Source organism: Empidonax traillii, unplaced genomic scaffold, assembly GCF_003031625.1.
Source record: "Empidonax traillii isolate 1590-97213 ecotype Southwest subspecies unplaced genomic scaffold, ASM303162v1 scaffold715:size483424, whole genome shotgun sequence".
NCBI lineage: Eukaryota > Metazoa > Chordata > Aves > Passeriformes > Tyrannidae > Empidonax > Empidonax traillii.
Window position 1 is genome coordinate 266,572 of NW_020955908.1, and position 27,995 is coordinate 294,566.

Here is a 27,995-nt window from a genome sequence, read left to right on the forward strand (position 1 = left end):
GCTGCTGCGGCGGGCACGGCCCCGTCGCTCTGCCCGCCCCGGGCCCCGCGGGCTCCCCGACAGGTGGCGCCGCCCGCACGCGTGTCCCGCGCTGACCCCGCACGCCGCGGCCCCGGCTCCCTCCCCGCTCCCTCCCGCGGGGCCTCGGCCGTCGGGCCGCGCCTCGTCCGCGGCAGGCGTGGGCCGGCACCCCGGCAAAGCGCTGCCTCCCGGCCTTTCCCCACAGCGCCTGCAGCGGCGGCGGATCGGCTCCAGCCCGTCCTCGGGAGGGCTTTGCCCGCCGGCGCGGATCTGCCGCCGCAGGGATAGCCTTGCCATGGTCACGCAGGGTCGAGGGCAGCCCTTCGCAGCTGCCAGGGCAAGTGCGCGCACACCTCCCAGCCAGGAAGAGGGTCCGTCCTGCCCCACATCAGCCCCCCCGCGTTCTCTGCCCGCTGCTCTCAGGGAGGCAGCGCCTCCCGCCCACCACAGCACAGGTGCTGCCCACAGAGCTGCCAGCTCAGCTCTCCAGTGACCTTCCCGGCCAGCTGCTCACTTGGCACCGCTGTGTGTCTCCAGCTGAACCATTCCCACCCAAAACGCTGGGCCCCGGCCGCCTTTATCTGGGTGCTGCTCCACAGGCAGCTGCGGAGTTGGTACTAGTGTAGTCGGTGGCCAGGCTGTTCCTGCACAGCTCCTGTCCCGCTCTTTGGTGCCTCTCTTACCTGGTGCCGCCGGGCTCGGGCACGGTGTGAGAGGGTGCTTGTCCTGTCCACCTCGATGAGGGAGCTGGGTTTGGCAACCAGAACCAGATTCAGGCTGTCACTGGTGAGTAGAACGATGAATTCTCATATTCTGGGAGGCCTATGGGAAAAGTTTGTATAATTACTTTGTGGACAGAGCTGAAAACATCAGGACTAAATGGCATGCAATTAAAACAATATGAAGAAATTATATCTACCATAGCCCTTCTCCACATAGGAAGTCCTGAATTTTTGTGCACATGTATTTGTTGTACCTGCCATATGGATATTTATGACCAACTGGATTTACCTTTTAAGACAGGACTGTCACAGGCACAAATTGTCGCAGGATTAAACTGATTTACAAGCAATTTTTAAATCTGGCTTTTCAAATGAATGCAGAACAAAATTGCTCGGAAAGTTTGTGTAATATATCTGGGGTGTGCTTTCCTTTTTCCTTTCAAAAACCACTGTTCCCTAGAACAATGATTTCTAAAGGGAACCTTATTTAACATGGGCATACTGGAACTTTACAAGCTATTGTGCTCTTGGGAAAAAAATATATGCAATGCTGAATATACTCAATGAAAAAACAGCATACTACACTTGCAGGTCACTAATTTCCTAGGTTGCCATTTCAAATTTAATTTGTCATATTTTCAAAGAAAAAAAAATGTGATTCAAACCCCTTCAGTGTTAAGGATATAATAGGTAACATATAAATAGAAAACTAAAACTAGAAAATACAGCATGTCTGGGCCGATATCTGATTTCAACATACATCTTTAGTATTTCATCAAACACTTTTTCATCATCACTGATTGTTCTTTTAAGAGGATATTGTAGAGGAGAAGCCCCAGGCTTAAATCTGAAACTAGGTATGCCCTTGCATCAGAACTGGCTTATTTAAAAGCATGAGATGTGTAGCTTGAGAGGGTATATCCTAACTACATTCCTGATAGAGCAGGACATACCATGAGGATTTATGGCATGATACAGCCATGTGCCACTGGGTTCCTTTTAGTCCAAGTGGTGCAGAGTGTTTGCCTGAGCTTAAAGCCAGCTGCTCCTGTGACTTGTTCAGTTGTGCTCACGTATCACACCAGTATTCTGCTGTTATCAGTAGCCTACCATAACAGGTGGTCATTTTTTAACCATTATCAACACATTTTCATGCTGTGGGAACCAGACATCTGGCCTCCACTAGGCCTTCAGAATTCATTTGATGAGTGTGTGCCCTTCCCAGGCCCTGCCGTGAGGCATCCCGACGCCAGCCCTGCTGGGTGCTGCTCTCCCTGGGGCGCTCAGCTGGGCTGCCCGCAGAATGAGAAACGGGGAGACACAAGTTCTAGTGCTGATGGGGCAAACATGCTCAGTTTTTGATAATCGTTAATATTTACCACCCTGATTTGCAGCTGGGAGATGAATAGGAGGTTTTCCTGCACAATCACAAACATCGTAAATGTGTTTGAGCTTAAACTCTGCAGGAATTTGAGGCTGGCCAGGAATGGGCCTGTAGGAAGCAGCATTAGATGGGGAGCTCTGTCAAATCTCTGCTTTACATTCTCAAAGGAGGGCTGCACCCTCAGCATGGTGCTGGAAATTGCTGACAAAATGAGTTATCCTGAAAGCACGGGTGGTGTTCATGCACACACGTGCTGCTCCCTCCAGTCTTCAAGCTAAGACACAGTTTAATTTATGTAAGTAATGGTGGTGGCAGGCTGTTCCTGGCAGAAAGTCAAAGCATCTGCTCTGTGTGTTTTTAATTGAATATTGGTAACTTCCTCCTGAAGATTATCTCAGCACTAGCACTGCAGCAGCCTTCCTCTGTTGCCTCCCTCTTTGCAGAGCACAGGGATTGTGCATTTTTCTGTCTGTGATACCACAAGAGACCATCCATCTGGCGTGAAGGACGTACTCACATCTTCCAGTCTCGGTTCTGTAACCCCTACTCATGGTAAAAACCACTAATGAGGTTTATTTACATGAATAAGAGATTGAACAGCAGTAGAAGAGGCAGACTCTTTGCAGGCTGCCAAGTAATACAATTAAGCCAGAACCTATTTACATTAATTTCCATGTAACCCATGAAAGGATAAGGAGTTTTGTTTAAATTTTCAACAAATTCTGGCTTGGGGAAAAGCTTAAACATAGGCGTTTCCAACACGGAAAGCCAGTGTTTTAGGAAGAATGTGGGTGCCTAGGGAAACGTGGTCTTTGGAACTTGAAATTTGGTCCATGATCCTGCCATTTCTTATGGGGAAATGTGTAATTGTGCCATTTGATTTAGCTGGAAAGGCCAACCTGAAGTGCATATAGGCCACACACTCGCTGCCCACATCTGCTCCCTCTGCCTTCCCTCAGGGTGCTGCCGTGCAGTGGGACCCTCCTGCCCCGGGAGACCCACCGGGAACAGAAAGTAAAGGAAATTTGGATGCCGCTCCTGTGAGCAGCGCTGTGGAGACCCGCACACCCCCTGCCCCTCCGGGTTCCCCCATCGCTAACACCTCCCGGTGCTAATCGGGGAGGGGGAGGTTCTCCTCACATTTTCATCGGTTTTCTCACGGGCACAAAGCGTCTGGCCGTGTCCCCGCGTCACCCTGGTGTGAGGTGGCGCGGCGGGGCCGCTGAGGGGAGCGGGAGGCGGTGCCTCGCCAGCGCCGTGGGCGGGGAGGTGAGGGACGGCCCCGCTGCCCGCCTGCCGCCTCCTTTCGCGGGGCGGCTCCGCTGCCCCACTGCCTCCCTCCTTCAGGGGGGCGGTGCTGCTGTCCGCCTCCCTCCTCCTTAGCCTGGGGCGGCATCTCCTCCCGTTTCGCTCGGCGGGCGACTGCTGGAGCGGGCACAGCGGCTGCGGGATCGCTCTGCACCGGGCCGGGCTCCTCTGCCCCGGTAGGTGCCGTGGCGGGGCCGAGGGTCGGGAGCTGCCTCAGCTGCTGCGCAGCGTGGGGCGCGGAACGGGCTTTTTAGATTCGTTTTTAAATGTTTCTGAATTTGCAGAAAATGATCAACAGCGCTGTGGTTTGAGCCTGCAAAAGGCCGGCGGCCAAGCCTCTGCGCTAGGCTAAAAATAACCTGATCCGTGTGTACTGGGCTGCGCGTACACCTGGAGTTCAGCATTTCACCCGCATGGCTTTGCAGGGCAGTGCACATAATTTTAATGCCTACGCTGGTAGAAGTCCCCAGTGGTGTTTGTGACCGTGGAACAGCTGCTGCTGTGTGGCCGGGGCTGGGTCCGCCGTGACAGCCCGGGACGGCCCCAGGACTGCTCGTGTACATGAGCTTGATTAAGGCCGTGGGGTACTGCTCAAATGCTTACAAAAAGTCAGCGATAGGTGATTTTTCAGTGTATTTATAGCCAGTTGAAATGTCGGGGCTATTAATGGCAATGGAAGAGCATTTAGAAGTTGTGTAGGAAGTTCCTTTTGAGCCCTTTTGTATCCCCGTGTTCCGGGTACTGTTGACATAGTATTTATTTGTATGTTTGGCAGAAGGGTGGACTTGACTCGGAGGGGTCGTTCCTGTGCTTCACTGCTTGTAACTCTAAAAGCCATTTGTGTTTCTGAAGCCTCACTGTGTTTCCTTGCACAGGATTTTGGGTCTCAAGTGCCTCGGACTCTGAGCTGGTGCAGACAAACTCACCCATTTGCTTCATGAATTTTGCATCGTTTCTCTCTAACTCTCAGGCTCTTGCAGTCCTTATCCCAGCTGTGCTTGTGGGCAAGCTGAGTGTGGTTTGTGCCATGGTGTTTGCTGGAAGGGACCACCTCCAGTAAAGCTTCTCATTAGAAGATCTGTCCTTGGTAAGACAAGGTTTTCAAAGGTAGACAGTGAGTTGAAAAATCTCTGTGTTTTTTTTTTAATCTTGTTTTTTATCACAGCTCTTATCTAGACTCACTAAACCTGTTTTCATGCAGTGGTGCAGATGAGAATTGACATTTGCTTTGCAAGGGTCAGTTGGGTGTTTGTAAAGCACAGTAGTTCATAGTGTGCTACAGGACATTACACAGCTAGTGGGGGGGTTGTTCTGGACTGTGTTATGTAGCTTCTTGTCTGTAGTTCATGACAGTGATAATAATTTTTAAGGTGCATAGTTGCTTAGGTTAAATTTTAAATTAGTATCCTAATAGTGTTAATCTGAAAGGCAACTTCTCTCTTTTAAGGACAACCCGCTTGTTACTCTTACAGGTATCCTGCTAAATGGCTTTAGCTCATGTGGTATTAAATGGAAAGGGATTTAGTATTACACCAGGGAGAGCTGGGTCATCCTTGCTCTAATGTTTCCTTACAAGAGGAGCTGGGACTTCTGTTACAGGGCAGTTCCTGCTGCCCTGTCCTGTGCTAAAGAGGTGCAGAAGGGCGTGTCTGAGCTGAAACCATGGGTTAGGAATTGCTGGAGATGCTCCAGTTGTCTCTTTTGCCAACTAGAGCGGTCCTGTCGCTCACCTCTTCGGGGTGAATTAAGGTTTAGATGCTGAGGCAGCTGGAGGGCCTTACTAAAGAGTCCCACCAACCCAACAGTGCTTTGTAACAACAGATATCTGCAAGAAATCTGCAGCTGCTGTTTTAACAACGCTGTGAGGTGGTTTCTATGTGTTCTCATATTAACATGCTCAGCAGCACAGTGGGTTGGCCTTGCAGCTCGCCTGCTCCTCCTGGTCATGTGGCTCTTGGGTATAAAGACAAGAGAAAGAAAAATACTTGAAACAGGCATTGGGAAAACACAAAAATTAATAGAGACTTGAGCAGGTTTCGTAAGTGGCTGTATTTTAAATTATCTTCATTTTGAATTATGTAGTACAAGGCTGATTAAAAAATGGCATAAATTTTCAAAGTGGATTGGAGTGGGTAGTTTAAATTACAGGTTGTGTGTGTTAATGCAGGCTTGGTTCAGTGCAGTCCTAGGAAAGCTCCTGTAATAGATATTAAAGATTAAAATATCAAAACAAAGCAGCATTAGTAACAGGAATTCACAGATAGTACAACTTTATGCCATAATGCAAAAGCACAGAATATAAGCCTTGGGATGAAGGATAGGCTTTTTTAATAAGGTTTTTCATCAAACTATGAGGTTTAGAGCAGTGTTTGTGTAGTTTAAAGTTTGATTATTGAATTACTTTTAAAGAGTGTGTTACGTGAGGCTTAGTTTTAGTACATACACTTGCAAAGTAAACACCACAAGCACTTTACAAGACATAGGGTTCCAAGAAAAACTATGAGACTTTTATAAACACCATTAGCTTTAAATAGAAACTGATGTGTGTGACAATGTTTGGTTTGCACAGCAAGTCACAGGAACCCTTAATGTTTGCACTCGCTGCTGCACAAACCTGCATTCCTGTTGCTGCTGCTGCTTTTCAAACTGTTGCGTACCCCCTGGATCTGCCCATCCTGTGACAGCAGGAGTGAGTGCAGGGCAGCAGTTACCTTGTGCTGGCTGAGATGTGGGAATGCTGCCTCCATCAGAAAGGCAGGAACCAATAAGATGATGCTGCTGGTGAAAGCTGCCGTGTGTTACGGCGCTGTTTCTGTGGTGACCAGTTTCTCAGTGGCTGTGGAGTGGGAGCTGTGCACACTGCTGGAGGATGTATTTATCTCTCTGTTTCTTGGAGAAAGAAGGCTGAATATGCAAAGGGCTGAAGAACAACAGTGAAGTAAAACTGAAAACCTTGGTTTATTGTTGTTTCATTAGGCTACCTGCGTGAAAACCTCTGAGTGAAGAACTAAACAAAGTGACAGAAGTGTCTGCTTTAAATTGCATGCTGTTGCTCAGGCAGCATCAGACCCACGTTTTGAAAATTCTCACTAATCCTCTATTTGGTAGGGGCCAGTTGTTTCACAGTATCTAGGCAAACCTCCATCTCTTCCAAGGCCTTTGATCATTCTTCCACCTCATTTTTCTGCAGTGTGCTGCACTTTCAGCAACATGTTCCTCTGTGAACCATTTGGCTGTTTGGAGCTAAAAGCCAGCTTAAATCTTGTTGACGGTGGAAAATTTTTTTATGTTGTCCTAATAATGCTCTCTAACTCACTTAACTATTGATTTGTGTGCAATATCCTTGAGAAGACTTGTCCTGAAAAAATTTGAACACCTGCCTGTGGTGCTCAAGGTCAAACCCCTTCGTTTCTAAAACTAGTGTTGTGAAACTCAGGATTTCAAATGAGAAAGATTAAAAGCATTTGAAGGAGGAGATAGGAACTAGTACTATTCTCTACTTGGTTACCTTCTTTTTTCAGTCCTGTAGCACTTTAAAACCAAAAAACCTTCTGGAAACCCAGCTATAGCAGTGAGGTGTTCAAACTCCATGTAAGTACTGGGGGATTACTTTTACAGAGCCATATGCCAATGTGTTGGTTTTATTGTTTGTTTTTGTTTGGGTTTTTTTTCTTCCAGTGTGCTGACATCAGTTTTATACATAATTTGTTCTTTTAATAATAATATTTTTTTTTTCTCTCCCACCCAGCTTCTTCCCTCCATTTGCATGTGCTTTGGAATAGTGGGTGTTTCAATCCTGGTAGGAGTTAAACCAACCTGCAGCAAATATGGCAGACGAGGACCTTATTTTTCGTATGGAAGGCATTGACAATGCCAGAACGGCCACAGCGAGCTCTGGGGATTACCTTGATGCTGACAGTGATGACGAAGACAGTTATTTTATCTGTCCAATAACTGATGATCCAGTTTCTGACAAGTCTGCCAATACCAAAGTAGACAATTATTACAGCAGCTTAGCAAAAAGTGAGCAGTACAGTTCAAGCTCTTCTCCCAGAAGCTTTAGCTTTAAGGTAAGTATTGGCTCCATCCTTCAGTAAGGTTTTGGTTTTCCTTTGTTGGCATGAGGCATTCTCTAACTGCTTCACCTCTCGTAACTAACAAACACTTTTCAATAAAAAAACACATCTGTTTTTTTCCAGACCTGCAGTTAATTCCATTAAGCCAATAGTCTGACACTGCCATGGAATTGCTCACTGTCCCTTTTAGTTCACCTACAAAGGTGGCCTAATCCAGGCGAGCGATTCACTGCCCTTCTGATCAAACAGTACATTGACTGAGAGACTCAGAAGATTATACACTTGTTGTGAGCTAAATTGGGGCCTGTCAGAGGATAATTTACTATGGATTTTGCTAATCCATAATATTTTTAGTTGGGCAAATAAAATTGTAAATGATAAATGCTGGGTTTCTATGTAGTAATTCCTTCTAAGGGAGCTTTTGTCACATTGACTCTCGTGCTTGGGCATGAAGTGTCACACTGGCAGTGGTTCTGGCAGTGTACTCGAGCAGGATCTGACCTTTTTGAGATGAAGAGCAGTCCCAGCATTGCAGGGAGGTTGAAAGGGCCGCAGTTGGTGCTTCCTTGGCAGTTTGTCCTGTTTCCCTCGGCTCCCTTGGCACAGGTCAGCCCAGGGAACGGAGCCTCAGGAATGCAAGTGACACCCACTCTGCAGCTTAGATATTCCAAATATACACCATCTGTGGTAAACTGGCATGTCTCTTAGATTTTGTCTAGACTAGGATTTAATGTGTTTTATTAACACGTTTCTTATTATAAATATTAACACTTATTTAATAGATACTCTGAAATCTCGGTTATGCCTAATGCATGCTTTATTTGTGAAGAGATACCAGGGGGGTTATTTCAGTCAGATAACATCTAAGGTAACACATGGAAAGTGAACCTGGCTTGTCTGCAGCAAGATTTTTACCAGAGGTAGTTAACAAAACCATTAAAAGGTACATATTCCTAAGGAAAGTGAAGAGTAAGAGCTTAGTATAGAAAGGGGACAGATGGTAGTGTATTCAATGCTAAACAAGTTATGACCTGACAGGGAGCTTAGTCTTCATCTGTGTGCACATTTTAGCACATAGTAAACACTTGCCTCTGGGTTTGCAGTGCAAGTTCTGAGTCATATGGCCTGAGATAAAACTGATAAGGCCTTCAGAAATTGCAATTATTTCCTCCTTCCTAACCTGTCATTTTGTTTCTGCAGAATGTTTGTGGCCATGCTTCGGTCTCCGCAGTGTCTCGTTTGGCACTGTGGCTCCTATCACAGATAAAGTGCTCTGTGTTGAGATGTGCAGAAAGCAAGTCTCCATCTCCTGATTAATCTGCAGGAATGGTGGTTTCCAACACAGTGAAGCAGACAGCCAGGACTGATAACATCCCAAAGCCCACAGCCTGGGCTGATCAGTGTGCCTGTCAGACCCCAAAGCTAAAGGCAGTGTGGGCCATTGGTAATGAAATGCAGAAACTTGCTGTTAACCCTCTGCCTTTAAACAGGACTCAGCAGTGTTTAAGTAGCCAGTTAATAGGCAAGACCCTTTTAATGCATGCTTTCCAATTTAAAAAATCGCCAACTTACCTCACTAGGTTTGTTCGCAGATGTTCTAAGAATGAACTTAAATTGGGGATATGAATTGAAGAGTGGCATTTAACTGGAAACTTTTTTTTTTTTTTAAACTAACAAAGAGAACCAAGACTCTTTGTCAATCATTTGTCTTATCACATGTATTTTCCTGCTTTCATGTCTCTCATGGATCCTTTAGAATGACACACAGCATCGTTCTAAGCATGGCTCTGTGGTTGACCATGGTCGGGTAGGTTAAAAAGAAAACGTGAACACCATATCTAATAGATAAATTTTTTTTTTCTTTTCCTTTTACGGACTTTTTTGTTCATTATATTATTGTCTGGGAGAACTGCTTGCCTCAGCCCATAACAGTCATTAAGCCAAAACTAAAAGAAGTACCTGTTAAATGAAATAATCCCCATCTTTTGTTCTGTGCCCTGAAATGTCTCTGTGTGGCAGCCACATGCCTCCAGCAGGAGAAAAATTGCACTGGTAGCACCATTTCCCTGAGGTCCAATTTCTGTTTGTTTGAAGATCAGAATACAAGTTTTTGATCATGAGATCATGCACAAGTAATTAAGTGATTTAAATGACTTCCCAGCATGGACACAGATCACCTTTTGGAGAGGGAATCTACTCAAGAATGATTTGACACAGATGATTCACCGAGCAATTCTCCTTGTTGCTGTCTCTCCCTATTTCTGTCACATGTATTTAAGTATGGAAGTTCTCAGGTCCATGTGAAATACCTGTCATTGTATGACTTGAGGCAACTTCATTTGCTCATGAAACATAGGAAATCTGTATCAACATGTCCTTTAAACTTGTTTTATTTAGTATAGTATTGTGTTCATCTTATGGTATTCTTGTCAGAAAGGGGAGCACTTGAATTGTTTGCAAGGTGTGCAAAGTTACAGCTGAAATTCAGAATAAGCATGAACAATTTAAAAGCTCAGCTGCTTCAGAAACTTCCTTGATGTCATTGCTGACACACATTTATACTGTTGTTGTTTTTTTTTTTTTTTTCAATTGACTGATTTAAATTCAGGGTGTAGAGGGACGAGAAATTCCCAAATTTTAAAAGTTGCTTTTCTACACACTTAAAATTCAAGGAGACAGTAACAATACCTCAGGGCCCAGTATTTTGCTGATGGGATGCAGAGTACTTTTTCTCCTGCTCACCTTGCAGAAGGCATTTGGCACATCACAGGCTCATATCTCCAGTTTTCTTGGAAAAGTACAATGTAAAAAGAGGGAGATCAAAGTGTTAAGAGAAAAGCATCCAAATTGACTGGTAGTGGAAGACTGTTGATATTCCATAAAACTACTTTGATGTTTTACTGTTGACTTGGTGAACAATGAAATAGCTACTTGTCTGGAATTGTTACAATAATCAATTTATAAAACATTCTAATTTCTTCTTTCTTATGCTGAGCACAATCTGGGGTCTTGGGGTTCACAGAGCTTTTTTCTTTGTCCATATTAGCTCTTCTGCTAAAGGACTTTTTTATGCTTACACAAATACATGCTGTTAGTTACAAAACTGTCCAAACAGTAGAAATGAATCAATATCATCTGGGTGTGCATTAATGCCATTTGCAGTGTGTGCTGGAGATATTTGCAAATGACCACAGGTTTGATAAGTTGTGTTTGGTACATACTGTACCACATTCTGTTCTCAGTAACTTCACAGCGGTGCAAATCGAACTGAAACCTGATGATTGATATCCCTGAGCTGTGTTTTGTTATAATTGAAACTATAAAATGTCAGAGTGATCTTTGGTACTGCTCTGTCCCTGCTCTGAGTAGAGCTTTGAGGGCTTGTGTGGTTGCACACCTTCCTAGCATTAGGATCCTGATTTGGTCTGAAAAATGCTGGGTTTGTGAGCTGCTGGTGATTATAAATAAACTGCCAGTTTGTAACTTCTTCAGGAAACCTGGAAACATGCTATTGAGAAAGCCAAGCACATGCCTGATCCCTGGGCAGAATTCCACCTGGAGGATGTTGAGACAGAACACGCCACTCGTTACAGGTCTGTGGGTCTTTGGCTGCTGATGTTAAACACAAGTGCTGGTTTATGTGTTTGTCTAGTGCAGAATATCTGTAATTACATGGCTGAAAATCTTTCAATAATACCCAAAGTGAGTGTGTCTTAATCTCCCAGGAGTGTATAAATACTGTCCATCATCAGAAAATAAACCTTTCAGCAAACCAGTGTCACACTTTTTCTCCTCCACCTAAGCTGTATCTAGGACTTTAACCATGTAGACAAGAAACAAGGCTGAGAAGTGTTGTCTAGTTGATTTATTAGTGCTGTAAACTTAATCTAATAAGGAAATGAATTCCAATAAAGAGGCAGCATACTTAGTTTAAATAGTTTAGAAAAAAAAAAAAAAAAGGCAACATAACACTCGATGCCTTACCCAGAATAGCAGTGTCAGTGTTACCAGTCCATGCAGAGTTGTTGCTTGTGGCTGGAATTTAAATCCTTACAAAGCCCAGAATAGCTCAGCACGGTGTACGTGCTGAAACCGAGTTTGGCCATTAAACTGGGTTTAGTGCTTTAACACAAGCTCTGCCAAAATATTTACTCTGCTGACACAGGTTTCTGGGTGGAAGGGGTAGGGGTTAGAGGCCAGTTAATCACCACTTAGCATCAGTGTTGGGGAGGCCTCCCTTCCGATCACGTACCACTGTCGTGCAGTGCTGCTCTTCCCCACAGACTGCATCTTGCAGTCCCTGGTCAGCCTCACAGTCCTGAAATAGTTTGCATATTATAAAAGAGAAGTAATATTGGGTTAGGGCTACTCAAATACCCTGTTAAGAAGAGGTAGGTCTGATGTTCTTATTTCCACCACTATTATCTGATACAGTACTCAGTGCAGGTTGGGGGACTCAGGCTGGAGACAGTTGTGTTGGTGACTCAGTTGCTGTGGTTCTTGATTTGGCTTTTACTGTGTTGGGAGTTAAGGGGGTGGGGAGAAACCACAGTTGTACTCTTTGTATTATCACAGGGTTGTGCAGGGACTTGCTCCTCCCCTGGTGCAGTGTTGGGCAGTTCTTGGCCCCACTGCTTCTCACAGCTTGTTGTGCTCACATCCTCCACAGCCCTGAGGCAGACTCTGGGGCAGAACCAGCTTTATGCAAGATGAGGATTGGTGAATGCAACCTGTCCAGTGTGTAGAGCTTGGCAGGGCTCTTTCTGCTCCCAGTGTGCTGCCCAAGCATCCCAGAATAGGCTTAACTTCAAAGCAGTTCAAGCCTGATTTGTAGTGTTGCAAAAGTGTGGCTTCTGCACTGCAGTCTGTTCACTGTCAGAGGATTCAGTGGCTTCAAAGAGTTAATCGTGTTTTTGCTTTCCTGTCTGAAGCAAGGAGTGGTGGGAAGTCTGGAAGCTTTTATGTTGGAGTGGCAGCAGCACTTTGTAGCACTGAGTTGCAGATAAGGAAGGATAGGTGCTGGGAATAGCAGGATTTGGGGTCCCTCTGCATTTTTCTGAGACACATCTCCTGATTTTGCAGGTACAATGCTGTTACTGGGGACTGGGTTGAAGATGAAGTCCTTATCAAGATGGCTGCACAAGTAAGGTCACACTCTCCTTCATGTTCATTAGCAGCAAGTTTGTAATTCTTTTGTGTTCCAGAATGGTGGCAGCAAGATGTTTTCCTCAGAAGTTTTGAAGTCTCAGTGTAACTCATTTCTCCCAACTCTCTGTTTCCTTGGCTCATTCATTATGTTGTGATGTCCCAACAACTTTTTGTCCCCAGAGTGGAGTAGAAAATGGAGTCAGCCCTTCCCTGTCAGCAACGTGAGGCATTTGTTCCATTTCCACTGATTTCCCTTCCATTTCACCCCTCCCATTTCCTCCTGGCAAAATTTCCCTGCCTGGCCATAGTCCTACTATTTTGTGTGCATCCAAGTAATTTCTGCTCTTAGGATGAAAACCCAGTGAATTTGCTGTATGTGAGGTCGAAGCTGCTGTCACTTCTCAGTTCCATGCTGGGGTCGGTTGTTCACTGCTGGCACAGTGTGTGATGTGTGGGGAGATGATGCCCTGCTGGGCACATCCTGTGTGGGGGCCCAAACGCAGGAAGCACGAGGTGTGCAAAGCCACCTTCTCCAGGCAGGCACAGGGGGCTGACTCCCAACTGCAGAGAGAATTTAAATAGCTTATTTGAAAGAGGTGTCTGCTCCATGGGGTATTGAGGGGGGCTTATTCCAAATGTCTTCTCCCAAGATTCCTCTTTACACTGCCAGTGGGTTTTCACTTTTCTTTGAGAAGATATTTTATAGAGCCTGTTTGAAAACTTGCTTTCTGTGGGATATAAAGGGTGGGGGGAAATATGGTTGTGTCTCTTAGTGGTTAGAAATGAACTTTGTGGAAATGGCAATGCTGGGTTTTTCTTTTTCTTTTCCGTAGCCTTTTGGCCGTGGAGCGATGCGAGAGTGTTTCAGAACGTAAGTATCTGCTGACTTTATCTTGCTTGGCCTCCATGCAGTATTTTCCTCTGCGATGGCTGGAATTTCACTTTGGTGTGGTGGAAATTTTGTAAAGCTCTCGAGTTCACATGAGCTCTCTCGGAGGCAAAATACTCGTAAAAGTACAGAAATGGTTACCTTCTTTCTGTGTTCCTGGTGTGCTAAAATATCTGAAAATATGATATGTGGCCATAGGTGTGTGCAGCCTGGAGACCAACTTGAGGCCTATAGTTGGGTAGAGAAAAGGAGAAAAATATTTGGATGATGCAGTGTGAATTTGGAAAGCCTCCATCAGTGAAGATTATCCTCCCAGAGTTTACTTTAGATTCCATGTATCAGAGTAATCCTATTCTGAGTAAAGCAGAACTTTAACAGCTGTGCTTTCCAGAAGGGTAAAGTGTGGGGGAAGACAGAGGAGGAACGTTTATTTCCTTGGAGAGTCTAGCAATTGTTGTGGGCATCAGCATCCAGTTTGTGCCAGAAGAATATCTCACCCTTTCCAGGCTCTGGAAACAAATGTTTTCTGGAAAATGTACCTGTGTGTGTTTAAGAACATTTCCCCTTCTTCCCAGCTGTGTAATCTAGAGAAATTGCATTTCATGTGTGGTTTCACTTCTGGAAAGGTAGATACTCCTGAAAGACAGAAACATGATGTTTTGAGCTTGAGCAAAAGGGAAGAAAAGTAACCCTTCAGTGCTCCACTTTGGTGTTGTTTCAGTATCAGTTCATGTTCCTGGTTGTGTTCTGCAAAGCCACAGAGATACAGTGGTGAATGAAGCCTGGAAAGTAACAAATCTGAGCCTGCTGACGTTGCTGCTGACATTGCTTTTAGCTCTTGTTATTTACCAAATTCCCCTTTTCACAGTATTTTGAGAAATGCCATAAACAGAAATTTGTTAGCAGCTTTGCTTTAACCTCTTAGACAAGGAGATCATGACTTGTATGTCAGCTTCCCACTGCTGGATTTTCCAAAAGTCCCAGTGGTGCACTGATAATTCCCAGCTGGAGCTCTCTCTTCTAGATTTTTGTAAATCTGCAAGTCCTCGGTTGTGTCTGGGTGATAGTCACTGCTGTGTGTTAGGAACATGGCAGTTTGCTTTTATTCCAGGAGAGGTTTCTCTCAGTTCATGTTTGAAATGCCACTCCCTGTTAATTTCTGCAGAAAATAATTGTTGACATTAGAACACGGTGTTGAGGTGGCAGCAACCCTTCATGCTCTTAGTTTGAGGGAAACAAGGAGGGAAAGGAATTGAGAAAAGGAGGAAGCCCAGAGTAGAACAAGCTGCAGCCAAACCAAACATTTTGCCACGTCCTAACCATTCCCATGGAACATTTAATTTTCCCTTGTCCCTACCTGTACTTCATGTTTCAGCCAGAACACCTGGTAAATAATTGAGGGTAATGCTGATCTTGGGGCCTGGCTCTGTCCGTGCAGGCAAAGAAATGGCAAAGATTGAAGTAAATCTCTTGGGTTTCCTTTCACCAACAATTTGTGTTTCAGGAAAAAGCTGTCCAACTTCTTACACACGCAGAACTGGAAAGGTGCCTATAACTATGTGGCCAAGCAATACATAGAGAGTGTGAGCAGGGAGGTGTATTTTGAGGATGTCCGACTGCAGATGGAAGCAAAGCTCTGGGGAGAAGAGTACAACCGGCACAAGCCACCCAAACAGGTACATCCAAAGTCCTGAGCAAAAATGCAGCCTCGCTCTCCTACGGGAGTAGTTTTCAACTGAATTCAGAAGGAATTGCTCGTTCACATTCCATTACATTGAAATGCTCTTTAACTTCTCTTGCCCTCCTGTGTTTTCCATGAAACGATATTTTCTTTTGAATTAAGTAAATGCAGAAATTGCTTTGTATTTCCTGAATTAGGGGCTGTGTGTTCGTGAATGTCTGACTGTTCTCAGCTGTTGACTGGAGACCAAAATAAAATGGTGTTTGTATTGCTCTTTGAGATGTGTGCCAGCTGCTTTTGAGATAACCAGAGATGTCACAGAATTTACTGCCAGCAGCAGTCTCAGCAAGCACTTAACTGTTAGTGCTCCGGGAAGGCAGATGCATAAATCTTGTAGACCTACCCAAACACGTGACTAGCATTGATTTTTAAGAAGAACTGGAAACCTGGTGGAAGCCTTAACAATTTTAATAGCCAAAATTAGTGCTTTTGAGTATGTGGGGTATGTGCACTGCCCTCCCATCCGAGGGTTAGGTAATAACTGCCTGTTTCACAGCAGCAAGGTGAGGTGTAGAGTGAAGCGCCCAGAGAGGCATCTGGAAATCTAGAAGTTATAAATGCCATGTGGAGGAAAAGGAGTGAAAGAGTTGTGATGATTTCTCCTTTAGGAATGTGTCTGGAACAGAGGGAGTGAGTAGGGCAGGATACAGAGATAGCCAAGTGGTAGATACCCTCAGTCCTTCTCTGAAAAGGTGTTTCTCCAAGTTGTGCTGCAGTGACTGTGTGATTTCCTCTCTGGGTGCAGGTTCTTTGCCGTGCACTCTTAGGGTACTCACAAAATAAAATAGAAAGCCAGTACTTGCTAAGCATTTTTCAGAGGGATTTGTTGCAGGAGTGAGCTGTTTTGTAGTGTCTGCTTTTAATTTGTGGAATTCCTCCAATGGCCCAAGAAGCATGTGACTCTTCCCCCACCCCCTTGTCAAACAGGATCTTTGCAATTGTTCAGCTTCTTGCCTTGGGAAAGTTTTCACAGCTGGAGGATTCACACACGCTTTGATCTGAAGACAGTATTCTGTTAGCCATTGTTTATCTTCTTTTCCTCCCCAGGTGGATATAGTCCAGACCTGTATTATTGAAATGAAGAATAGACCTGGAAAGCCTCTCTTTCATCTGGAACATTACATTGAGGGCAAATACATCAAATACAACTCCAATTCTGGATTCGTGCGGGACGACAACATCCGTCTCACTCCGCAAGTGAGGCTTTGTTTAGTGCTTTCCATAAAGTCTGCTGCAGGGAATGTCTTGGCTCTATCCAGAGGTCTTGCATTACTGCCAAGAAAGGAAACTGCAGGCTCTCCAGTACAATGCCAAATTAATTTCTCTATTTGCACTTTGTTGGCCCCTTCCTTGGGGCCTGCTCGTTCAATCGCTGAGTGCTGCTTTGTTGTATTTCAGCATCTGTTGCTTTTAGTTGAGTTGAACAGGGTTAATAGTCTTTGAAAAGCTTAAGCCCATTGACTTTAATTATAATTGCAGGCATTGAAAGATTTCAAACTTTTATCAAATTAGGGCAGTGAGAGAGGTCTCTCATGTACTATGTACTGAACAGGTTTTTTGGTGCCTCACGTAGTGTACAAAAGGAGGTGGCAGATATCCAACTCATGTAAATAACAAATCTAGGCCATTTGCACATAAAAATGTGGGTTTTTTCAGCTACAACCTCTGAAGAGCTGAATCTGAGACTGCATATAGAAAGGCAAGTACAGATTTCAAGCGATTCTTGGATCTTGTAGAAGAACTTTAAAATACTATTGAAAAATGCAAAATGGTCAACATAGCAAATGAATGTTTTACTGGGCCTGGAGTGTTTTGTTCATTATATTTTTTTCCCCACTATTTTTAAGGTATTTGTCATGATGCTTAATGTAAGCAGAGAATTTATGTTCTGGGCTGTCTGAATCAGTGCTGTGCTTTCACAGGTTGGGAACAAAATGTTCCATGGTATTTGCTGCAGTTAAAATGTTTGTCTATCACCACCAGTCACTTCCCCCAGCCAGGCCTGGCAGCACTTTTTTGGAGGCCTTCCCAGAAGATTCCTAATATCTCAGCTTTTTGCTGAAGAGAAGGGCTTTTTTACCTGATTCTTGAAATGTGTTTTTTGAAGAAGAGTGTAAGTGTACACTTCATTGTCTGACACAAAAATGTAGAGACAGAACAGCCCTTCAGGGGGACCTCTCAGAGGGGAAGGAGAATTTGTGGTGTGCTCATTTTTTTTTCAAAATGTGGCTGATCTTTGCTTGTTGGCAGAAGGCAGCAGTGTCCCAGAGATGCAGAGCTTGCAGATCCACAGGCACAACAGCCAGAATGTTTATAGAGAAGTTATTCTGCACTGACTTCAGAGCCCACTGTTGTTCCATCTGCCAGCCAGGCAGTCCTGAAGGTGAAAACTGTAGTGGGAAACAATCTCTAGCACAGGAAGGGGGAATAAAGCAATCTCCTCTCTCCTGCCTGTGTTCACTGCTGTTTTTTTCCCCTGCCTCTTTTAGCCCACCTGCTAGTTGGAGCAGGTTGGAGGGACAAGCCACTGTGTGCTTTTAGTCTCTTGCTGCTTTCATCATGATGTACCAGTTGTATTTCTGCCAGGGCTATCAGACTTGCATTTATAACAGGTGAATATCTGTTGCTGTTTCCAGTAGGTGAAGGAAAAGTGTTCTCAGACACCTTCTGTGGTTCTTTCCAGGCCTTCAGTCACTTCACCTTCGAGCGCTCAGGACACCAACTCATTGTTGTTGATATCCAGGGAGTCGGAGACCTTTACACGGACCCTCAGATCCACACGGAGAACGGGACAGACTTTGGAGATGGCAACCTAGGTAAAATCAGCCTCAGTAAAATCACTTGGACGTGCTGTGGATGCTTCTTTTCCGTTCCCAGCTCTCTGCTGAGTAGCCACTGCAGGGCTGGGTGAGCTGGCACGTTTCTGAAGGGGAGTTTTTATGGTGAGGAGTCCCTGAGCAGGGCAGCTGCCACCCAAGGGCACATTTCAAATGAGAGCTGATCTTAGCTCGTGCCTCCTGGCCTACTCTTAAACAAGTAATGAAATTAAGTAGCTTCCTGCAATGTGAGAGCAATAATCATGGCCTTTAATTTCCTTGCCACATTGCAGGAGTGGACACAGCTGAACGTGGAGAGGTAAGTGCTGCATATTTTTAAATCTGCAAGTGTCTATACATGAAGGTGTTCATAGGGCAGAGCAAGTTTTGTAAGCTGGATCAAATTTAGGCATGTTTCTCAGTGATACAGCCAATTTATCTTTGAGATTTCTGGCTTTTAATAAGTAAACCATAATATAAAATTCGGGTAAACCCTTTCTTCACTTTTTTTAATGCTGTAGGTGTTCGAGGTATGGCCTTGTTCTTTCATTCTCATTTCTGCAACAAGATCTGCAAAAGCATGGGACTTGAACCATTTGATCTTTCATCCAAAGAGAAAGATGCCTTGGATTATAATAAAAAATTGCTTGTAAGTACTTGAAGAAAAAAAGAAAGGATAAACTAGCTGTACTGCTTAGTTATACTAACTCTGTAAGCCCTGTAAATGGAACTGAAATACGCTATTTACGTGGAACATAAAAAGTACCTAATCATGAATGCTGCAGTTTAAATGCAGCAGTTTAAAGCTGACTTGTTCATACTTGTCTCTGAATTAATGCTGGAGGGGAACCTTGTAACATGGTGTGTATTTACGACCAAGTAGATCTTTGAATGCTGAAATCACTGTAAGTTTTGTATCTCACAAGCCTAATTTGGGTAATGAAAAAAAATAGAACTGCTTGTCTTTAATGGCAGTTTCAACTGATTTTAGTAGGAATGGGATTTGAAATGGAGTCCTAAACAGAACTCTGACTGTAAAAATGCCAGGACTTGATATTCTTTTGGGGTGTGGAACACCTCAAAGCAAATACTTCTGTGTACCTGTACCTCCTCTTCAATAGAGGACTCCTGATAAGCACCCATGTTGTTTTATGTGGCACGATTAGAATACACAGAGGGATTATTCACCTGACTTTGTGGTTGATTTGCCAAGGAATCTGCCCAGACCATCCTCCGGGGCACGGAGGAGAAGTGCGGCAGCAGCCGGGTGAGGACGATGTCGGGCAGTCGGCCCCCCCTGCTCTTCCGCCTGTCCGAGAACTCGGGAGATGAAAGCATGAGCGACGTGGCCTTCGACTCCCTGCCCTGCTCCCCTTCCTCAGCAACCCCTCACAGCCACAGGGTGGACATGCTTAGTGAGTCAGCCTCGTTCATCACCTCAGGGGGTTTCCTGGATGTTGGACAGAGACTTAACTAGTCGGGTTTAAACAAAACAGCGTATTGATTTAGTCCGCAATGCTTGTTTCTAATGTTGCTCTTTGAGCAGAAATAAAACTGAAAGGACTTCTTTGTAGATCATTAATGCATGGATGCTTCTCTGAAAAAAAACAGCAGCAAAATTATGACATCTAGAGCTTTCTCTTCAAACATGTTATCCTTACAGTAAGAAGCAAATATTTTTCTTCCTAGATTGGCCTGTGTTCAATGAAGTAGATAACTTGGTTCACAAAGACTATGATCAGCTTGATAACCAAAGGGTGAGTGTCTTTGTAACAGAAAACAAGGTCGCAGTTCCCTAATGACTGTGTCTTTAAAGGACTTCTCAACAAAGGAAGAACATTTTATTTTGAAATACTTTTCATTTTTCTTTTTCCACCAGAAATTTATTTGCATCTAATGTAGTTTAACAGTTAATTAAAGTGTGTGTCTGTTCCCCTGCCTGCATGTTGTATCTTGGGCACTTGTGCCAGCTGTTGTGGTATGAAAACTCAGCAGAATCCCTATGGATTAGGACTCTGCAAATCCTGGTACTGTGGGATTTACAGAACCTCACCTGAGGAGATGCAAGGAGTTTGCAATGGACATTTTCCAGTGCTAGACCTTAGTACCAGTTACTGCTTTATCTTTTAACTGGCTACCACTGAATACTGAAAACTGTATCTAGAGGACTCTTGATAAAATATGCGAGTCCTTGATTTATTTTTTGAATTTTTTTTATTTTATATTTATGTAAGGGAGAAGACACTCTTAGACAGTACCTTCTGTATCATTAAGTCATGTTCTGTCTGTCAGAGGTAGCACAACATACAATCATTTTCATCCTGTATGACCATCCAGTGTTTTTCACTGAACCAGCAAAGGGTTTGCTCTGTAGGAAATGTCAAGCTGAGATCCTTGCAAAGGATAATGCTAATGCTCTTCTGTTCTTGTGTTCTGTAGGATTTTGAAAATGGTGGAGACAGTGGATACCCCAGTGAAAAGAGAAGTGAGATGGAAGATCTGGATCACAGAGAAAGGGTGAGAACCTGACTCTGGGTTTAGCAGAGTTGGGCCTGTTCATACTTGAACTGTTTTCATAGAAGAATCTTATTTTTTATCCCTCTTGATCTAGGCTTTGTAAACAAAGGAACAGGCAGAAATTTCCACATGTTGCAAAATTACTTATTCGTCTTGGGAATGGCACTTTTACAGGAAAAAATGATTTGTGGTGAGGAGCTTAATTTCAAACACCACATCTGATTACATATTGTTGTGGGGTTTTTTTAAGTATTCTGTATTGCATCTGGCAAATGTAGCCAGCTTCTTGTCACGTGGAATCCACAAATATGATCTGCTTTCAGCCCCTTATCCTCTCTACTTTATATACCTTAAATATCACAGAGCTTAATGTTGTTGTCAGTTAATAACATGCAACTTTAGAATCCCCGTGGGTAAACTAGTCACTCCTTTAAAATACACACTTTGCTCTTTGACCTGAAGATCTTCACAAGATATTGAATTAGAAGGCAGGAAAGAGAACACAGATTCCAAAGGTACCAATCCTTTTGTCACCTTTGAAGCAGCAAGGTATTTGTCGTGGCATCTCCAGCTCACAGGTTTAAAGCCTGTGTGGGCCATGTTCTTAACCATTTGGGTGTGCTTCTTACTACTTTGGGATATCACTGAAAGAAAAGGTCCCAGTGGAAATGATTTTGGTCATGGTCAGTATTAATTCTGCTGGACAGGAAGAGCCTAGAGGGATAACTGGCAACACAGCAGCTGCTGCAAGTTAAATTATGTAAATCTTTACGTTAATGTAGGGCCATTCAAACAACATCCGGAGACAGGAGTCTGATGAAGACAGTTTGGGAAGCTCTGCAAGGGTAAATAAAGCAGAAATGTTCATAGACTGAGTCTGCTGCTCTGCTTGTCCTTTGTTCCACTCATCTAACCACATCACTAAATCAGATTGTTTCCCTCCCTTTTCAGCTACAGAATATTTATATCATTATCAATATTTGGTATTAATATCAATTAATACCAAACCACTCTGTGTTGTTTCCTTTTTTGTTTTGTCTTTACTTTCCAGTTAAAGAAGTATTGTTAAAGAAACTGTCACCTCTGTGACTGATCCCTGACATAAATTAGTGATTATGCATGGGTTTCTCACTTAAAAATACTAATTATAGTTCTGTGAATTTTTTTCCTGTCTGACTAGATTATATTTCCTTTCCGTACTTCATTTTTGGAATTGAATCCCATATGTGGTTGTATGATTTCTTGAAAACATGCAGTGTTTGAAATAGGTGACAGTAGCTGTCTCCACTGTGTATCTCACTGAGCTGGGGAAGGCCAGGCCTTATTGTGTGTTTTTACAAAATATAACTTCTGTGCTAATTGGTCTGTGGCTGTAAACTTAAACAAAAAACTACTCTGCAAGGAAAGAAAAACAGCTTTGACAACAATAATTTATTTAGATACACTTTTCGGAATTTCCTTGTAAATATATATTGCTGTTTCAGGAAATTGAAACAGCTTTAACAGAGTGAAGTTGTGTGCCAGGAACCTTCCCTGCTGTGTTCCTCTGGGTACCTCCAAAGACTTCCATTTTGATAGGATTGTTTTCAGCTACTGTTTCCCACCCGCCAGTTATGTGGAAAAATTTGTTCTCATTTGTGTTGCACCTCCTGAGAAACACCAATGCATGTTATCTGCCTGTCATCTTTTGCACTGTTACTTCTCATTTTTCTAGAGCTCTAGAATGCAAGCAGCATTTAAAATGTTGTGAACTGAAATTCTGATCATAAATGTTGTGGGTTTAATTTTTTTGTGCGTGAGTAACCTCAGTACTTGCAGTGTGACTATTCAGTTGCTTATTTTTATAAGTAACTTTTTTCTGATTCAGAACTTTGAGATGATTATTTGCTTCATTGTGAAGTGATGATGTTTGAATTAGACATAGAGGGCTTTATTTCTTTAGTGATGAATAATAACCATTTATTCAGCTACTAACATGACTTTTGAAAGTTGTGTCTCAAATTACAGTATTTACTAATAAGTAGCAATATTAATGGAGGCTTTGATTTCTGGATGGTAATCCATATATGTGAAAATTTTAATTTTGCATTTAAATAATAGTTTATTTCATATTTCAGATCAGTGTGGAGAAATGGAATCTGTACAACTCTTCCAGAGTTCATGTCCACAGACCATCCTGTGTTGCCCAAGAAATCCAGAGGCTCAATGCACTAGAACTTGAAAAGAAAATCGGGAAGTCAGTCCTTGGAAAGGTAGGATGGGTCTAGAAATCCTCTTTTTTCCAACTGGAAAGAAACATATTTATTACTTACACAGAGGTGTTGCCCTGCATGAGTTTATCTGTGCAGGTGAAAATAAACACATGCATAGCTTTGTGTCCCCTGACCATACTGTGTGAAGGACATCTAAGCTCAGGAACCCACGAGTTTCATCTGCTTTTGGACTTGCAGCATCTGGTCTCCTTTGGGAAGGACCCTGCTCTTGGTTACTCTGCCTTTCCAGAGGCATCATCCAGGACAGTTACAGTGGGATAGTTGTGGTGTGCCTGACCCATTTACCTGGCACACAGGCAGGGCTGGGCTCCGGAAAAGTGGTAGCACTGACAAGCTCTTTGTACTCCAGACTATTCAAGATAATGCAAATATGAATAACTTTGGGTTTATGCATGGGCTTAAGCCATGGTGTAGATCTTCCTGAACATCCTGAGAGCCTTAGGTGTTCTCAAAACTTTTGGTTTGTGAAGGAGCCAGTTTTTCCCCTTGGGGAAGGAAGTCAGAAAGTCCCTCAAAATCCCACGGCATGTTTGGAATGCAATCCCACCCCCCACTGATAATGAATGTTTCAGTGGTGTGAGGATTTTCCCCCTGATAGCCTTGATTTTCTGTGCCTCAGGTTAATTCCTCCCCTGGGAGGGCCCTTGCTGGGCACTGAAGTCTGTGCCCCACAGTCACTGCTGTTTGCCTTGCTGGCTGCAGTGCCAGGCTGGGTGCCTTTAACTGTGATTCCCTCCTGGAGCTCTCCAAAGCCCAGGCAGGTGTGCCGGGACATGTCCCTAAGACCTGGTAAAGGGTGGGCAGGAGGCTTTGGAAGGATGAGATCCATGAAATCCTTGTGCCTCTCCCCCGTGTGATGGTGCCGCAGGTCCACTTGGCCATGGTTCGCTACCACGAAGCCGGGCGTTTCTGTGGGAAGGACAAGGACTGGGACCGGGAGTCGGCCCTGTTTCACCTGGAACACGCTGCAGACTGTGGGGAGCTGGAAGCCATCGTTGGGTTGGGACTCATGTGCTTTCAGCTGCCACATCACATTCTTTCTGAGGTCACCGTGGAGGTAAACGCATCAAAGAAAATGCCAAAATGCAGATTGTGGTGCATTGTAAAAATAACATAAGAACAGCGGGAAACAGAGAGAAAACAGAAACCATCGTTAGGTGTTCTGTAGCTCCTCAGAGAAAAGAGATGACACTGTAATTAAGGACGTGGACAAAACAGCAAAAATTCCTGCCTCTTTCTGGTTTTGCCAGGAAATTACTGCATGCCTTTGGGAAGTTCCTGAAGTCATCTTCACTGCTCAGCTGCTTTGTTTCTTGTGTTGTGCCTGTTTCTCTGACACGCCAAACACTTGCAGCCATTACTGACATGGAGAAACTGCATTTAGTGTTAGAGGGAGGAAGGGATGGTGTTCCTCAGAAACATGCATTTGAAAAGGTTTGTTTGTTTTACCAGGACACAAAGGAGAACAGAAATAAAGGATTTAATTACTTGCTGAGAGCAGCAGAAGCTGGAGACCGGCCTTCCATGATCCTGATAGCAAGAGCATATGATACAGGTGTAAATCTTGGTGCAGACAGGTATGTCGCTTTTAATTAAGGATGATTTAAAATTTTAATAAGGTTAAAAATGCTTTTTCCTCAGTAAGTCTCTCTTAATTTGACCTTTCAAAAGGTTATACAGTAGCCTTTTGAGTTATTTTTTTATTTTAGAGTTTTAGTTGAGTTTTTGAGAGTGGACAAATACTAATTTCCTTAAGTATCAAATGATAGTGGTGATGATAGTGGTTTTCCTGTTTTTGTATTTTGGCATGTCCTTGTTATTTACATGAGTTTTCCGTTTTGCACAACAGTGAAACTTTGAATTTCACCTTTGCCAAACAACATTGCACTTCTAATTGAAGTGCACTGAGCATTCTCAGTAACCACACAACTGGTAATGAAGCTCAGACTCTGGAGACACTTCAGTCTGATACTTTCTCCTCAACCTAATTCCTGACCCCAGGCTGATTTTGCTGCAGTGACCTGATGCTGCAGTGCAGTCAGTGAGCCTCCATGACGATGTTTGCTTCCTTGGGAGCATTGAGGCTCTGAGAAGTCAGTGCAAAATTGGATTCCGAATCTCCAGTGCAAAGTACATTTGTTGCCTAAGGGAACCATCTTCAAAAATTGTGTTTAACTTCAGAGGCCAGGACTGGAAGGAGGCCCTGCACTGGTACAATGCTGCGCTGAACATGACTGACTACGATGAGGGAGGGGAGTATGATGGCACTCAGGATGAGCCCCGCTACCTGCTGCTGGCCAGGGAGGCAGAGATGTTAATGACAGGAGGGTTCCACCTGGATAAGGATCCACAGAGATCAGGTGAGGCTGTGTTTTGTTTCTGTAATCAGTAATCTTGCTTTTCCTTCCCTTTTACCCCAAAAATAGACTTCCTGCTTTATCTGCTACAAAACATCCAGGGGGTCAGTAGCTTTTGGATTTGTGGGTGAAGCTGCAAGGATGCTGGGTGTAACAAGGCTGGAAAGAGTGAAAGAAGAAATCTTGGCAATGACAGGGGCAGTGGGTGGTGCCAGGGCCAATCCTGTGACGCACTGAGTCACTATCAGGTAACCTTCACTCCCTTCTAGGTCGCTCTTCTGGGTCACTCCCCTCAGCTGCAGGTTGCTGCTTGTATTTTGAGTTACAGTCATGACTGCCAGTGCCTGCACAAGATTCTCCTCCTTGCTGTGTCACCTCCATGTTAAATGTCTGTGTCTTAGAGTCCTCTTGGGGGGGTCCCACAGGCCAGTCATGTTTCCAGTCCTTCAGAATCCATTGAAGAGCCATCAGCAGCCAATCGTGCAACTTTAACCCAGATTCCCAGCTGATGTGACTGACACAATTAAAACACACCCACACATCCTGGCTCTGCAGTTTGATCTCAATTTCTCCTTTTGTCCTTTGTTTGCTTCAGGCTAAAGTGATGTTTTTTCTTTACTCTGTCAACATAACTGATCCTGTCTCCTCCTCCAGGAGAGCTTTACACAGAAGCAGCAGAAGCAGCAATGGAAGCCATGAAAGGCAGGCTGGCAAATCAGTACTACCAAAAAGCAGAAGAGGCTTGGGCGATGATGGAGGAATGACACCGAAATGAAGCAGTTCCTGTATATAAATTTTTTATAGACTTGCTGCATTTGCAGCTAAAAAGCTATATTTTTATGTGATGTTACCAGTTCCTTTTTTTTTTTTTTTTTTTGTATTTTAGTTTTTAAGGGTTTTTTGAGAGGAGAAATTCAAATGTAACTATGTAGTGCGCCATAGTATAGTTCTGTTAGTGTTTTAAAGCTGTAATACAGACACACTTGACCTTTTGTACTTTTTTAACTGTTAGAGGGCTTAGTTTTTTTGACCAGAAAAATGAAGCCTTATTGTTTAGGTTTCACATGTCCTGGTTTTTTTGCAGCAAATGATCAGTGTGTTTACATTTTTCTTCTTCTCCCCATGCACAGAAAAACATTTTCCTAAATTCTCAGCAGTTCTTCATCATTTTTGGTGTAAGTCACCAAATTTGCACATAAGTGTAAATTTTCAGTTCATGGATGCAACTACTGATGTTAATAAGTAGTCCCATTCTATTATGCTGGTGTTGTTGGACACTTCTTTTATTCTCAGATGAATTCCAGATAGAATCCTTACAATTTGGAGAGGGGTGGGAAAGATGCTTCAGATTGGCAGTGAGGATGTTCAGGATGGAATGTTTTATTCATCACCAACATTGCATATCACACCATTAGAAAATCACTCGTGTTCCTGATGAGGTGAGGCATCCAGCTACCTCTCACTTCCACATTTTGCACCATATAATAGCTTAGTTGTATAGAATTCTATTGATCTTCCACGTGTCCAATGATGTACAGTAGCAAGATCTGTAATATATGGGTAATTTGAAGTTATTTTTACAGTGGCATCTCAGTTCTCAGTGAAGCTAGATCATCTCACTTAAAATGAGAATATGCTTTCCACCGTGTCCAGAGGGGTGTTTGAAAAGGTTAGATGATGTTGATTTGCCTTTTATATGTACAGAAAACAATTTATATGGTTTAAATACCTTTTAAAATGGTATTTTATCTGCAAATGGTTTCAAATGTCAGTTAGAGAAAAATTGCTGGTTAAAAGGGGAGAACAGTGTTATCCCCAAACACTTGTATTTGTGTCCTGTTTGCTCCTGACCAGTAATGGGAGGACAGCTACGTGGTGGTAGTTGAATTATCATTGCATAGAGAGAAGTTTCTTCCAAATCTTATTCCAAATTTTATTCCATCTCTATGGATAGTACAGAAGCTGTTCCTATTCCTTGGGTGTCATTTTGCAGAAGATTTAAGGTGGAAGCTTCTGCTTTCTTGGCCTTAGTCTGCTGAGGGTATAAATTGATGTCCGTAAGGGGCAGCCCCTGTCAAGTGCTGAATAACCTGTAGTGCTCACCACTTCAGCCAAGCTGGTAAAAACATGCTGAAAGCTAAGCAGGCTGTGAGATGGTGCAGCTGAACAGGATTTCTTGCATGCATAGCCCAGTAATATTAATTTCTTGTAAAATGCAGAAACTGCTGAAGGAGCAGAAGTAAGTTCTCCCTGTCCTGTGCAGTGCCTGTCACTGGGCTCTCGCTGTGCTTCCAGTTTTCTCTTCTTCTGGCAAATGGATCTTGAATTGCTGCTCAGACAATATCCAAGGATGATGTTAATAACAACTGCCACTGTCTGAGAGATCTCCTGGTGGTTAAGGGGGTGAGATATAAAGGTTTGAATCCTTTCAAGGAGAGAGGGGAGTTATCTTTGGATGTTCTGCTTCTGGGTGGGTGCTGTAACCACCAGGCAATTGTAGCCACGAGTGCTCTTACAACACTGTGACGGTTTGGCAGCATCTTGTGTGCATTGCAGGGCTCGTGGGACAGCACTGCCCATGGCCTTTTTAGTTTGTTTTTGTTTTGAGAGTGAAGGTGAAATATCTAATTTCTAGGTCTCAGTTGGTCTTTGGTGGTATTAAGGTACTAAAGCAATCAGATTAAAGACCTAACATGCTGAAAACGAACCAGAGTTTGTAGGATTGCAAGTCAGGTGAATGTTT

At 43.6% G+C, this 27,995-nt stretch overlaps 1 protein-coding gene across 4 annotated transcripts; it reads left to right on the forward strand.

The window, feature by feature from the left end:
• Positions 1-686: 686 nt before the first annotated feature.
• EEF2K (eukaryotic elongation factor 2 kinase) lies at positions 687-27,857 on the forward strand. 4 transcript variants are annotated; one of them, XM_027900196.1, is made up of 19 exons: positions 687-807; positions 7,184-7,505; positions 9,268-9,318; positions 11,004-11,104; positions 12,594-12,654; positions 13,493-13,530; positions 15,053-15,224; positions 16,337-16,486; positions 17,973-18,105; positions 18,627-18,754; positions 19,319-19,520; positions 19,795-19,862; positions 20,545-20,622; positions 21,405-21,467; positions 22,740-22,874; positions 23,764-23,952; positions 24,348-24,472; positions 25,077-25,260; positions 25,912-27,857. In XM_027900196.1, the coding sequence occupies exons 2-19, from the start codon at positions 7,263-7,265 to the stop codon at positions 26,014-26,016; spliced, it is 2,226 nt and encodes a 741-aa protein (XP_027755997.1). In that variant the 5' UTR covers positions 687-807; positions 7,184-7,262; the 3' UTR covers positions 26,017-27,857. The 4 variants fall into 4 exon arrangements, with proteins under 4 accessions (XP_027755997.1, XP_027755996.1, XP_027755999.1 ...); XM_027900195.1 differs by lacking the exon at positions 687-807 and adding an exon at positions 3,517-3,611; XM_027900198.1 differs by lacking the exons at positions 687-807; positions 21,405-21,467 and adding an exon at positions 3,517-3,611.
• Positions 27,858-27,995: the final 138 nt, after the last annotated feature.